Genomic DNA, 15,198 nt, shown 5'->3' on the forward strand with positions numbered 1-15,198 from the left:
ATTCAGTTCACACAGGAGATCACATACAAGTCGCATATATTTGGAAATGTGAACGACCACGCAAAAAAATCCAATTTCACAAAAAAATGGAATTGAGCATTAAGACCTGCAGTGTGAACGTAGCCTAAGGAGCCACTGGAGAGACAAGCGTTGGACTGGTCTATTCCAGATCCTGCTGGTGACCCACACTGCCTCGAAGATCCAAGGAAGGAACTCTTGGATCCACGCCACACCGCGATAAGTGTTCAAGGGAACACCAGCTGAGCAGCATCCAGGTCCAAACCGCCTGCCTACAGGGGCTAGAAAACAACCGCTCACCTGTACCAGGCTGTAGAGATTACGGCGACGACGACAGAGAAAGAGACACACACATTTTGTCATGTGGTGAGTGAGTTTGAATATTGGGCTATATGTTGAAAGGATTTTGGAAGGTGTTGTGAACATTGTATCAGGTACATAATTTTGTCAGCTGATAATTTGTTTTCATATTTTGAAATTCTGTTCTGTTTCTGTTCTGTTGTGAAATCAATTGTGTCATTGTGAAACTGTTTAGCTGAAGATAATGACAGTACAGTATGGTGTATGCCTACTTTGGTGACAAATAGTGAATTTTAGTGTTGTATACTGTTCCTTTCCAAAATAAGACCTAATATTGCTGTAAATGGTTGAATGTATCTGTAAGCTGCTGATTCTGAGAAGGGAATTAAATGCTTATTGTGGAATCGTAGTAATTTTCCGACTTTTAATTTCATGGCATTTACTGGGTTTGGCAGGGAAATCTATTGGCCAGCCCCACCAAGATTTTTTTTCACCAGTCGCCACTGGCAGATGCTACTCTGGAGAGGCAATGGGATTTTTATCTAGTTTTTCGTTTCTTTCTTTTCTCTAAAAAGTATTAAGTACCAGAAGAAAGAACAGTCAACTTCACAGCCAAGATCAACATGGAGCTGTACAGAAGACTGAAGGTTTTAGAACTGGTGACTGACATCACACTTATTTTTATCACTCATCGGGGAAAAGGAACAGCACGAAAAATATGTGACTAACCTGAGTAGTCACATAAATGATACCCATCAGCTGACTCAAAGAGCTTTAACTGAAAAAGGTTTCTCCTCTCTGACAAATGAACAACAGGTTATCAACTATGACATTGTAAAACAGCCCAACATCACTGCCAAACAGTGCACTACTTTAAACACATTTTTGCCTACATAGGAGGATGGGGAATGTCATGACTGTTCAGCTGACTTAAATGTTGTTTGTACCCCTTGTCCAGATTTAAAAGAAACGATTCCTGAGATTTCACTGCAAGAAATTGTTGTCCAACAGCCATGGGGAATAAAACCAGACTGTAAGTTTATGTTTAATGTGTTTTACTGTTTTGTTCTTAGCTTTGACAGAGGAAAAGACCGAGCTAACAGGCTAAGCTGCCCACTGGCATATCTGAAGCAAAGCTTTGCTGATGTGGTTTGTGTGTTTTTATGGTTATAACAAACTTTATTTCCAGAAGGGTTTTATACAACGATGGGATATTGAAATCAAGTGTCCTAAAGGTATTGATTTTACTGAGCAAATCATTCTTTAAAATGTAATTTTAACGGCTCTTCCTGCCGTTCTGCTGCAGGTTTGAATCGATTCGGGTTTGTTGTGTGTTCTGACTCAGTTGTTTTGAATGGCTCTAGATTACCTATTTGCTGAGAAAGGAGACAAATTACAACAGTTGCTAATAATCCAGCAGGAGGAAAATACCGGTTCATCCTGGGATGCTTGGTCTTGGTTCATTTCTGGTGGTTGGAAAGATTGGAGTATGGGAGATTGGAAAAGTTTTAGAACTAGTAAGAGTGAAAAGGGACCTGCTAGACTCCATTAGAACTTTTGTTATTGCTTTAGAAGTTTTGTTTAGCTACTTTTACCGACACTAATTACTTGTAGTGATTGTGTAAGTGTTTATTCCAGCTCCTCTGTTTATTGCCATTTTTTTATATTTTTTTAACTGAAACAGACATTCACACAAACATTTAAAAAATAGAAGTTTTAAAAAAATCCGAAAATTATACAAAGAGGAGAAGAAGTATATGTCTGAAGTAAACAAGAGATCTGTCCTGTACTTATTTAATTCATCTTCCCATGTCGGCAGCAACAGGCGTAAAACTGTTCCAAATGCATTTATAAAATAAATACATATTTCCACCCCAAACAGAGTTCACTCCAGACAGGTCGCCAGTCAATTGCATACATAATACTTCAGTAAAACACTTGGTTAGATGTCCATGCAAGGACCAAAGTGAAACACAAAGAAATTGTCATTAAGACCTTGGTAAAACAAGCAGAAATAGTAAAAATAAAACAATCTATGAAAAGCAGTTATTATTTCACAGTTCTTGGTATTTTGTCCATCATTGTTTGTTTTAGATTTATATTAAAGATATTGGTAAGTTACTTATAGGCCAGAAGTTTCTCTCCCTTCTCTACTTTAGCTATGATTTCTGCCTTTTCTTTCATTTTCTCCAGAGACTGAAGTCTTTCCTTCCAGCCTGGTTTGGCCTCCTGTTCCTCTCCTTTCATCAGCATGTTGATATATTCTGGAGTGGTAAGGGGTTTTGGGTTCAAGGCTATTTCCTTCAGTCTGCTCAGACGCTTTGCAGCCTCTGCAATCAGTTTCACCACATCATACTGTTTAGATTCATAATCAGAAATTAGATTTCTCATCAGCTTCTCCAAAGTCACCTTCTGCCCACAGGCCTTCTCGTATTTTTCTTTTATCTCCTTCAATGTTCTTGTTTCTTGAATTTCTGTATATTCCCATCTGAAACACTGGCTGGAATGCACGTTCCAGAAACATTTCCCTGGACACACTTTACAGTATCCGTCTTGCCCCATTGCATCGCATCCTCTTTTATCCTTATCATTTCGTATGTTACAAGGGAATTGACAGGTAACATGACACTGCAGACAGTTCAAAATGAATTGCCCAGTGTGAGAAATATCCACTTGTTCAGTTTTTATCACACTGACGTTAAACTCAAAGTTCTCATTCTGTCTAATTTCTGCTTCATGCTCTTGTAGTTTTTCCTTTGTCATTCTTATTTCCTCTAGCTTGGCTAAGCCCTGTTTAACCTTCTTCTGCAGCTCCTCAGCAATATTTTCCAGCTGTTTTCTTTCTTCCATGACCTCTGTGGTCATTGTCAGTCTTATTGTTCTGATTTCAATTAGACTATCAAAGAAACTGGCCATGCTCTTTATTCCCATCTTCCAAAACTCAAAGGTTTTCTCTTCAAGCCCAATCAAGCGTCTTACCTCTGAGAATTTGTTGAAAGCAAACAGCACTGAGTTATTAAATTTGAAGTGAACCGGCAGCCCATCATTGCTTTGAGGAAATGGGACACCAGACACTTTGATGGCTTCTAGAACTGGTAGCTGCTGCTCATCTGCATACGTCACCAGAACTCTAATGTTTTCTGCCACATCTTTGCCAAAGATTGACAGGGCTGAATCAAACACGTATCTTTGTGTTGGTGTCAGTTCAGTTATAGCAGCCTGAACAACAAAACATACAGCATCAATTTCACCGACACCTTCCTGATTAGTAAAGAGGTCACGCAGCTGCTCTGTGATCTCCTTGTCTCTGTCTATACCTCCTGTGCCTCCAAAGCCTGGAGTATCAACAATAGTCAGAGAGTAATTCACTCTGAAACCCTCCTGGTGGTAGAGTTTGTACAGCGTGATTTCTGAAGTCTGACCTTGTGACTTTGACTGACCTTCATCCACTAACTTAAACCGAAACGAGTCTTCCCATTTAACACCTAGAACGTAATTTACCATCGCATTGATGACAGTGGACTTCCCAGCACCTGAGGCTCCAAGGACCATGATGTTTCGGTTACAGTTCCTGGGTTTTTCTCCAAAAGTGAAACTTTTGCAGCCTTTAATGTCAATTTGTTTTGTTTCCAGTGGAATTTTGTAAAGTGGGAAACAACCATTTTGTGATGGCAGAAGAGTGCTTTGTTCTTTAACAACATCAGCCAATCGTTTAGCTCCTGGCTTTGAATCAGTGCAGGTCTGATTTGGTCCTATGGTGACTGACTGGTAATAGTCTGAGGCTATTTCAATTAAATCTCTTAGTGGAAGGATGTTGAACCAGTGCAACCAAAGTGTTGCAGTAACAACAGCCAACAAAGTCGTTGTTAGAGGGCTTGAGAAAATGAAAATCACAGTGACTGTTAGTGTTAATGATCCTGATATTTTAGGATCATCTAAAGCTGAGATGACTACATCTGAAACTCTCTTTCCTGTTTTGAGTAAGTCGTTCAGAGTGATAATGTTTTTCCAGAGTAACAAGAGAATCAGAACCACAACAATCAGGACAGTTATTATCAGTGACAAGCACATCTTGGTTGTCAGTCTTGATTCTTCTTTGTTGTCAATCTGCCTGCAGTCAAACCTGAGAAAACAGAAACAAAAATTATACTTTAATTAATTATGAGGAAATTGTGACATGTGTATTAAAATTATTTTTTCAAAGAAACTGATAAAATAAGCTGCAAATAAATTATACAACATCCTCTGTTATTAATAACCTGACTCGCCCCAAATTTCGTGCCACAGAGCTCCACACATTCATCTAGGATTGCTCTATTGGAAATGTTCATTGGTAGTTGCCGCTTTCTAGCTGCTTATGCACACTTCTCTGTATGTGGTTAGCTTAGCCGTTAGTCTAGCGGTTAGCTGTTTGTAGCATCGCTGCTCTCACTGTATACTTACAACATGGCTGAGTGTGGCAAAAAGCAAACCCCGTTCATGTTTATGAGAAGAAGAGGGCAAACATGACTCACCACATGGGTTCATTCATGGGTTCATGGAGCTCAACACATCTATCTTGGATCGCTCCATTGGAGATGTATTCCAGAAGGACAGGCCTTATTAAACACACATTGAAACCAACATCAAAACTGGAACCATTGTTTCCAGTAATAAAAGCCTTCAAAGCCATTATCTTGTGTTCTCTTAAATAATTAATAGTCGGTAGATTGGACCACACTGATGAAATAGCAGCATCAGTGTTACCAGGTTAACATATTTCTGTAATGAAAACTGGGGACGTCTCTGAATTTGCTAAGATAGATCATACAAAATGGGGTTTCTGGGACGTCTGGTTACCCTTGCTTCCTCGCCATGAGCTGCCATTGTTTCCTGAATTCAAACAGTTGCTTCTCAGTCATCCAGGTCATGGTCATTCCAAAAAAGTTAAAAAACAAAACAACTGGACTTTTTTTGAAGTTTGAAGACATTTGAAGACGTTTACCTGAAACCTTGTTTAAAGAAGTATTCATTTTTGTTGATAAGGTCCAACTTTCACAGGACCAGAAAACCAAAGAACGACAAAAACACTGGATAGGAAGCGAAACGTCTTCAAACTTTGAAAAAAGTATTTTTGTTTTTTAACTCTTTTGAGTCGCTTCCCTGATACGTCAATCTATGAAAATCCTGCCTGCTGAGCTTGTTGGCTTGTCCATTTTATGTGTTATTGAGATCCCTCCCAATGACGATGATTCCAAATGGATGCATGGAGCTGTGTGGAGCTCAGCGGAAAGACATCTGGCAAGTCAGGTTACATGATTAAGGGCTTCCCTGGTGAAATGTATTGAAATATTTAAAAGTAATTCAACTTTTATCACATAATTCATATACTTCCTGATGTTGTAACCAAGGAGTAAATTCTATTACATAAAAGTTTTTGGCAGCTGATGCTCAGTAGGAAGAGAAGCGGTTTTGCACTAGCTTGGTTCCATTCTAGCTTACTCCTGTGACATGCTGGTAGGAGGCAATATCAACTTTTCTACCGACCTTATATGCTCAATAAATTTGAGTATTTGCTTCAATGAGGCTTGTTCATCAGATTAAAAGTACATTTAAGGAGGAATTAAACATACTTATACTAAGCCTACATTTCAGTATTAAATTTATTTTTTTATTGGTCTGATGCAAGTTTCAAATCCTAAATGCTGTGTTTATATTGGCTGTCAGCAGAAAATCATCAGACCAAAAATAAAAAGCTTTAAATTGTGTGAATTAATCAATATGATGTATTTCCGTTTTGGGGCCTCTACTATTTACTATCTATGTGAACAATGTTGGTCAGGATCTTATAGACACTAACTACCATTTTTATGCTGATGACATGATTTTTTACAGTTCTGGAAAAAACCCTAGTGCGTGTGTCTTTACGTTACAAATTGCTTTTAATTTGGTTCAGTACAGGCTTTTAAAATTAGATCTTCTTTTAAACTCAAATAAAAGTAAAATTATGCTATTTTCAAGAAAAAAGAAAAATTGTAAAATAGCTATCCTCTTATCACTTTGCATGGGTCAGAAAAAGAAAGGGTTCAATCTTTTAAATATTTAGGAAATTTAATTGATGAAAATCTAAATTTTAAACCGCATGTTGAACAATTGATTAAAAAACTCAGACTGAAAATTGGCTTCTTCTTCAGGAATAGGCTTTGTTTCTCTTTTAAGTCGAAGAAGAGACTGGTAGCTGCAACGTTTTTACCCATTCTGGACTATGGTGACCTAATCTATATTAATGCCCCAGATCAAGTTTTAAAAATGTTAGACTCAATTTACCATGCCTCCCTACGATTTATCACAAATTGTAAGCCTCGCACACACCACTGTGAACTTTATATACGTGTGGGCTGGCCAGCATTAGAGACTCGCAGACTCACTCACTGGTATATGATCATTTATAATGGGTATTCTGCGTCTGCTCCCCTCATACCTCTGTGAGTACATTCAACCAAGAGCAGCTGGACTGTATTCTCTACGTTCTCAAGAGTCTCTGCTTCTGTCTGTACCTAGTATCCGCACTGAAGCTGGAAAGACAGCTTTTCAGTACTCTGCCCCCACAGCATGGAACAATCTTCAGAAAGACTGGAAGTTGAAGGATTTGATTCAGATCGGACATTTTAAACGATTACTCAAAAGTTTGGAAATGAGATCTATGGTTTGTAACTGTTTTATGAAATTCTAATTTAGATAGATGTTATTGTAAACTGTAATGTAAATTGTAATGTAATCTTTTGCCGCTATCTTGGCCAGGACTCCCTTGAAAAAGAGATTGTTAATCTCAATGGGACTTTTCCTGGTTAAATAAAGGAATAATAAAGTTAGTCTTTTCAGTTACAGATGTTGGAAACACAACTTGCACATCCCAATGATTTTGTAATGTAAACAACACAGATCTTAACATAATGTACCCTCACAGCAGATCAAACAGAACCTAGTTATGTATTCCTGTTCTGCTGTGAGGGTATATTGTGTTAAAATGGTAGGGAAATTTTGTTTTCAAGCATCCTTAAAATATAAAAGTCATTTGGAAGTTGTATCTAACTTTTTACATACACATGAAGGTTAGCACTTCAGAAATACACCGCATGGGAAGAGTATGAGACAATTAAATGGAGAAACAGGGTGAATGGCAGCAGAATGGGGGAAGAGAAGAAATCAGCAGTGAGAGATGTAAACCAAAGAGCTTACAGACAGGGGAAGTGTGAAGAAAAGGCATGAAGAGCAGGTCAATCAAGGTAGAAAGAGAAACAGCAAAAGATAATTAATGCAGGGAGCTGAGGGAGACGGAGATAAATCAACAGGATCTAGACACAAGGAAGCTAATAATTCAAATGGCCTTTTCTTTTTTAGCACTTTATGAAGTCCTGATCACCCCAAAGTGTTCTAAGCTACATTTAGTCATTTACCCATTCAGTCACACTCACATGCTGATGGTGATAAGCTACATTGTATGCAGAGCCGCCCTGGGGCAGATTGACAGAAGAGAGGATGACATACCTTTGGCACAATAAAGTGGTGCAAATCCTTAGTTTATAGTTCCCCCACTTCTGTGGTTCAGGTTCTGCAGGTTATGGAAATCACTCACAGCTGGAATGTGGTTTGTTAAGACAAATAAGATTTATTAAACAAACTTTATGACACATCCCCTAAATCAGGGTTATTAAACTCCCCACAGACTGATGTCCGGCAACGTTTAGATGTGTCTGGTCCAAAATGCCAGAACCAATTGGCTGAATTAACCTCCCAGCAGGTTCTGAGCTTCTTCAGAGTTCTGCTAATGCTCCAATTATTTGAATAGGGTTGCTGGAAGAGACACATCTAAAGGTAGCCATGACCAACATTGAAATAAACAAACTAGTTATTTTTAAAAAACGTACCTCCTCGTGCTTCTTAGAAAAAGTGAAGGTGAGTTCTATGATCGTTTACAGTTGTTTCTGTTTAAATAAAGAGGCTTGCAGAGACACACCCACTTTTACTTAAAACGAAACAGAAATTATGCAAACTGTACTGACTCTATTTCAACTTTACAAAGAAACCTGGCTTTTCCCCAAGCAAGGAAAAATGTTTTACTTCCTTCAAGGCACAGCCTCACAAAGCACACAGTTCAATTCACTTTTATTACAAACCTGTCAGGCCTGACAGTTATCAGAAAGAAAGCTGTATTAGTGGAAAGGTAAGATTTTCTTTTGCTAGAAGTAGAGTTGGGTTGTCTGGTAGCTAACACATTCCAGCATTATATTATAGATTATAACCGCACTTGTTCTCCAAGTTATTCCCACTAGAATCTGTGTCCCCTGTGTTGGGAGGGCGCAGGCAGCAGGAAGAGCGAACTCAGTCCACTCTGTCTCATTTCCATCCATCTGCACCTGAAAATAGAGATTTTTTATCTTTGTTATTAGAGAAAAAGAAGAGAATCATTACATTATCGTTCAGTTAGTGGGTAAAAATTGAAGATTTAAAACATTGGCATGGGGCTAATTTAACAGATTGAGGACGTTTGCCTGAGGAATAATCATATCTGTTTTAAATCGGATTGGTCCTTCAATAAGCCGTTCTCAGAAAGTAAACAGCTCTGTGGTCATTTGCAGATGTCTCACGGAAATAACATTTGTTGCATGTCTGTCTGCTGAAACCAAAAATCCCCCTTCCTGAGTCTATCACAGTGGTCTGCTTGTTGGTGTATTTTTTGTTGCTGTGGTCAATGCCGACCTTAAGTAACAACAGTAAATAAGGACATATACTCCTGATACTTTCATTTAAAATATGTAAACACATCTAAGCACCAGTGGCCTACTAAGTAGTCTGAATATCCTGCGTTGCATAGTGGGACGTGCTTACAGTTGTGAGGGAAGTGGGAAGTGTGGATTTTTTTTAATTCCGCTGAGAAAACGCTAAATACACACATAACCGAGGATATGTTGCAGTCGCTGGTATTGGGTCTGGGTATTCCGTTGTTGAGTCCTTACCGCCGATGAAATGTAGAAAACACATATAGGTGTGTTTGGTCACATTTTGAACTGTAAAGCCCTCCTGCTCTTATCCAACCATGGCCTTTCTCTGCATTCTTTCGGGGTTTAGGAAATGCAATCAAAAAAATTATTTTTCATATGATCATGATGGCCATATCGAGAGTCACTCCGGCAGACACCAAAGCAGCAGTGGTTTGTTGTTACCATTATAATTGGTGATGCAATATTCGGGACAGAGCTCTCCCCTTCACCACTCCGACCACTGCCTGTTCTAAATTTAGTAATTTGATGTCATTTGAGGAATGCCCCATTCACCCAGACCATGGCATTATTTCTGTTAAAAGGGACACTTCAGAAGCCTCAAAGCCTCAAAGCCAAAACAAATAAACTTAGAAACAGCTTCTTCCCAAGAGCTGTGAGGGCAATCGCCCCCAGATGGGAGACTGCAGTCCAACACTTTAAAATCCCCCACTGTTACTGGTCCATCACAGGTTACAATCACCTTAATGTTACAGCCTACTTGCATGCTATCATCTCTGAATATCTAAATGCCCATTACTGTAAATGAAGCCTCATATCATCAAAGTTCAATAAGCATCTGATTAACATTTGATCTGTTATCTGTGACTATCCTGAATGCTAATGCCTGTTTGTCAGTTTTTGCCTTCATTATGTGTAATGTGAACTGGAGTGCACAGAGAGAAATGTCACCATGCAAAACAACAAAATACATTTGACTTTGATACATTTGTAACTATTTCACATTGTAGGATGGACACAAGCACATTGTAGGAGAGAGACTGTAAATACTGAACATTGTTATAATTGCACAATGAAAGATTTTTTTTCATTTGTTTTTATTGCATGTGGGAATTCAGGATGGTTAGGATAGCGCCTCCCTGAGGGCAACAGGTCAAACAGTTCAAAGCCAGGATGGGAACTTTCTCTACTGATAGTTGACTCTGATGAGACAGCAGGACGTGTAGCTGCTGCTAAGCCTTCTTGATGACCGCTTGATGACAAGAACTACTAGTCGCTTTCATTTTATTTTTTATAATTATCATCTTCATTGCTACATACATTCCAGTGAAATTTGTTCTCTGCATCTTAACCCATCCTCTTGGGGAGCAGCGGGCTGCAACTGTGCAACGCCTGAGGAGCACAGATGAAGGCGTATGTATGAATGAGGGGTAAGCATCTCGTTAATTAGTAGATCCCATTTGCATGCATCTGTTTGCATCTTTTAAAACCTCTGTTTGTTTTATTTGCAACTGGGATGTTGGCAACTTGTCTCCATGCCTTTTTCGCTTCATGCTGTTGCAGTACGTTGTTTGTATTCATTAAAGTTATCAAGTTCAGCACAGTGCTTCCAAACAGTTGTTTGCATTTTGGTCAAAAACAACTCTTCACAACAAAATAACCCAGTCTGAAGGACCCAGCAAGCAAGAAAGCTACAGAGCATTCTCAGTGGATCCAGCAGCACCAGCAGGAGGAGGCAAGACATTTATTTGGGGATGATATCAAGAGCCTGCCATCTGCACAGCTGGTGGAGGAAACTGAGGGAACCTTTTGCAGGAACTCAGCTGGTCAAAGAGGTTTGGCCAAGATCACTGCTCCTCAGCTCCAAGCATCTCCATTACCATCTCTGATGCTTCCATCCATGCTTTTCTCGCCTGCTCCAACCACTGGAGGTCTGTCGAGTTTCATTATCTGTAAACCACAGCCATCTACATTAACCAATATATTGGGTTTAAACGTGGCTTTGAATGGAGCATTGACAGGAAGGGACGGAGGTGGTGGAGCTTAGAGGAGATGCTACCGTCAATTCTTGCTAGCTTTCCGACATTGCTAACTATAGCTTTAATTTAATTTTTAAATAATAATAGAAGCAATCACTAAACCTATTTAAAAAAAGGTAAATTATGATTTTTCAGAACAAATGTTGATAGTTTTTATTTAGTTGTTTGAACTTCTGTTAAAATATTTTGTTCAAGATTCAATACATTGTCAAATAAACAGCAAAAACACAATGCTCAAACTTAACAATGAAATTAGTTTTTGCCAATTCCCAAAACATAATGAGAAACATAAAGAACCTAAACGTAATCCCAAACAATAAACTTGAAATAATTGTAAAGCAAGTTCAGTACTATGTGCGAAAACCTTGTTGAGACAACTTATTTCATGATGAGTTTTGCACTAGAACTAGTTTTGCAGAATTGTACATATCACTGAAAATTGGTGAAGTTTTTATTTTTATTTTACAGCCAGTATTTTATAGTAGTGATTGTGTAAATTTTTATTTCAACTTGTTTGCTGCCTGTTTTATCTTTGTCAACTAAAACAGACATTCACACAAATGTTTAAAATTATTTCATATGAATCTTTAAAAAATAAGACAATAATGTGGTGAGGAGGTCTGCGTTCTTGTCTGTCTTCTAATTAGTCTATTCATTTCCCCATCTAGACAACAATAAGGAGTAAAACAGTAACAGTTATGTGCTTTTACATTACTATTTGCTAAACTTGAAGTAAAACAAAGTAACATGATCAGAAGACATAAATAATTCTACCCCAAGAAAGAAACTGATAGGTATAGTCAACCCCATACATTTTATACTTGCTTTTCATTTCCAGGCCAACAACAGCACCATAATACAATACAATTAGCATTAAAAGTTGAGTAAAACAAGCAAAGACTTTAAAAATGAAATCAATCATATGAAAATATGATGATTTTGCCTTTCTTTTTTATTTTCTCTAGAGATTGAAGTCTTTCCTTCTGGCATTGTTTGGCCTCCTGTTCCTCTCCTTTCATGAGCATGTGGATGTATTCTGGAGTGATGGGGGGGGGGGGGCTTTGGGCTCAGGGCTAATGGAATTTTGTAAAGTGGGAATCAGCCAGTTTGTGATGTGCTTTTACCTTTAACATCAGCCAGTCGTTTAGCTCCAGGCTTCTAATCAGTGCAGGTCTTATTTTGTCTTACTGACTGGTAGACATCGGAACCTAATGCAATTAAATCTCTTAGTGGAAGGATGTTGAGCCAATGCAGCCAAAGTGTTGCAGCAACGAGAACCAACAGAGTTGTTGTTAGAGGGGTTGACAAAATGAAAATCGCAGTGGCTGTCAGTGTTATGGCTCCTGATATTTTAGGATTATCTAATGCTGGGATGACTACATCTGTAACTCTCTTTCCTGTTTTGAGTAAGTCGTTCAGAGTGATAATGTTTTTCCAGAGTAACAAGAGAATCAGAACCCCAACAATCAGGACAGTTATTATCAGTGACAAGCACATCTTGGTTGTCAGTCTTGATTCTTCTTTGCTGTAAATCTTCCTGCAGTCAAACCTGAGAAAAAAAGCAACAAAAGTTATACTTTACATCTAATTATTTATGAGTTCATTCTAACAGGTGCATTAAAGCATATTTTCAAAGACACTTAGAAGCAAATTTGCAAATAAATTATACATGATCCTCCATGACTAAAGGCTTCCCTGGCAAATATGTGTTAAAAGATTTGTAATGAATTAAACTTTGTTTGAAATTTGAAATTGTTGGGGTAACAGTGGAATAGGATTTAAGGAGTTCGTCCTGGTTGCCGGTTCAATTCCCCGCCCTCTCAGTCATGCACCTGAATTGCCTGCTGGTGGTGTTAAGAGGGTCCGGTGGCGCTGATGTATGGCAGCCTCAGTTCTGTCTGTCTGGCCTAGGGAAGCTGTTGCTACTAAAATAGCTCACCACCATCAGGGTGTAAATGTGGGTGTGAATGGGTAAATGACCTGTAAAGCATGTTGGGGTGGTCGGAGTAGTTAAAGTGCTATATAAGTACGAGCCATTTACCATTTAGTCAGAGTCCACTAAGATATATTTTTAGTTTTCAGCTAGTTATTATCTACATCAATGATGTAGGTATTTTGAGTTTACTGCAGGAATACTAATGATTCATAATTGTTTAAGTTATTCTCTTTTATGAAGTTAGTGCAAAATAAAAAGAAATGTTGACTGATCTAATTAAGCAACAGGTCAAACACATAAACATCCAAACAAATAAAGCTTTAATTGCTTTCTATGATAGGAATGAATATCAAAATTCAGTTTGCTTAAAGTTTAAAGGTCATTTGAAAGTTGCATTTTATTTTTACATACCTGTAAAAAAAAAAAAAATTAGCAGTTTGGAAATATAAGTCTGAACTGCATCTCTATGAATGGAGACCATTTGCTTACTGTTAACACTACAGCTTTATGTCTTGATGCAATTTAAGAAAAATACAACTGATTAACAGAACATTATGTCGAAGCCAAAAAAATTATATCACAGAGAAATCAGAAGGCAGGCAAACAGTGAAATAGAAACAGGACACAGACCAAGTGCAATATTAGGCAGTTAAATGGAGAAATAGGGTTCATGTCTTGAGAAATGAGTAACAGAAGAAAAACCAAAGAGCTTACATACAACGGGAAGTGTGGAGAAAAAGCATAGAGATCAAGTCAAACAGGAGAGAATGAGAAACAACTGAGGATAACTAATGCAGCTGAGTGAAATAGACATTGAAAGCATCTAAACACAGGGATGAAATCTAAAGAAATACTATAAAATGTACTTAAAATGACACAATGAACTAAGTTTAAAAATGAGACAAAGTAAATAAGAAACTCAGAAACAACACTAACAGATCATGACACATAAAGCATGTTTAAAGTCTAACATGAACCTTGTGGGATGAAATTTAATCACAAAGTAGATTCAGGGTGTGGTGAGAGTCGGTGAACCATATAATTCATTTGCCAACAGTTGAGTAATGCATTTATAAAAAGTTGCTTAGATTAAAATAAAGTGGAACAAACCTTATATGATTGTTTTCTGGACTCTGCGGTTCAGGTTCTGGAGGATTCTGTGCTGTGCTAAACTGGGTCAACTAAAATAAAATGAAGGTTAATCACAGTTCGTATATGATTTGTTAGAAGAAATAGGAATTGAAACACAAACTTGATGACACATCCCCTAAATCAGGGTAGTAAGAGTCCAGTCATCACAGACGGATGTCCTGCAACATTTAGGTGTCTCTGGTCCAACATGACTAAATTGGTCGAACTAACTCCACATGGTATTCAGGTTCTACAGAGTCCTGCTAATATCCCAGTTATCTGAGTCAAGTGTGCTAACAGAGACACATCTAAAGGCAGCAATGAAATAAACAAAATTAATATTTTTTCAAAAACTTACCTCAAAGGGTTCTTCGGAGTGAATAAGTGGAAGTTCTGTTGTCATGTACATTTTTCTCTGTTTATATAGAAAGACGTGTAGAGACACACCTACTCTTACTCAAAATGAAACAAAAATCTCCAGACCTAAACTGGCTCTCATTCAACTTTGTTTCAAAATATGTAAAACCTGGTCTTTCCCCGAAGAAGTGAAACATTCATTTACTTCCTTTTAGATAGAGCTTCACAAAACACGTGTAGTTCAATTAACTTTTATCACAAAACTTATTTGGGTCTGCAGTGGACCGCTAAGAAGAGTTGTAGTTTTTTTTTTTTTACTGTTTATCTATCTAAACGTTTAAATGAGGTTTTAATTATCTGTGTATGCTTAAGTTTGTGCAGAGTGTTGTCTTGCACAGTTTAAATTAAAAATGTCGAATCAAGTCATTCAGTTGATTTTGGTTCGGGGTAAATTATTAGTTCAAGAAAACTAAATTTACCAGAACAATTTTGCTCTTCTTTTAAATGATTAAGGCTTGTCTCAGAATTCTAGTATGTGGATCAGCTACTTTACCAGGAAGAAAATATAAATGCTTAGCAATGGGAAACACTCTCAACAATTGTCTTGTTAGTATCTGTGCAAAGCATCTACTCAATAACTTCCTTTACTTGTTTTCAC

The 15,198-nt window shown here is 37.8% G+C and overlaps 1 protein-coding gene across 1 annotated transcript; it reads right to left on the reverse strand.

Annotated features, from left to right (window-relative positions):
• Positions 1-2,436: 2,436 nt before the first annotated feature.
• LOC118561419 lies at positions 2,437-14,654 on the reverse strand. The gene is made up of 3 exons (XM_036133462.1): positions 14,542-14,654; positions 14,163-14,233; positions 2,437-4,441 (listed from the first exon to the last, which is right to left on the reverse strand). Exons 1-3 carry the CDS (start codon positions 14,590-14,592, stop codon positions 2,437-2,439), a joined length of 2,127 nt encoding a protein of 708 aa, XP_035989355.1. The 5' UTR covers positions 14,593-14,654.
• Between the last annotated feature and the right edge of the window lie 544 nt (positions 14,655-15,198).

This window comes from Fundulus heteroclitus, unplaced genomic scaffold, assembly GCF_011125445.2.
Source record: "Fundulus heteroclitus isolate FHET01 unplaced genomic scaffold, MU-UCD_Fhet_4.1 scaffold_63, whole genome shotgun sequence".
Classification (NCBI taxonomy): Eukaryota; Metazoa; Chordata; class Actinopteri; order Cyprinodontiformes; family Fundulidae; genus Fundulus; species Fundulus heteroclitus.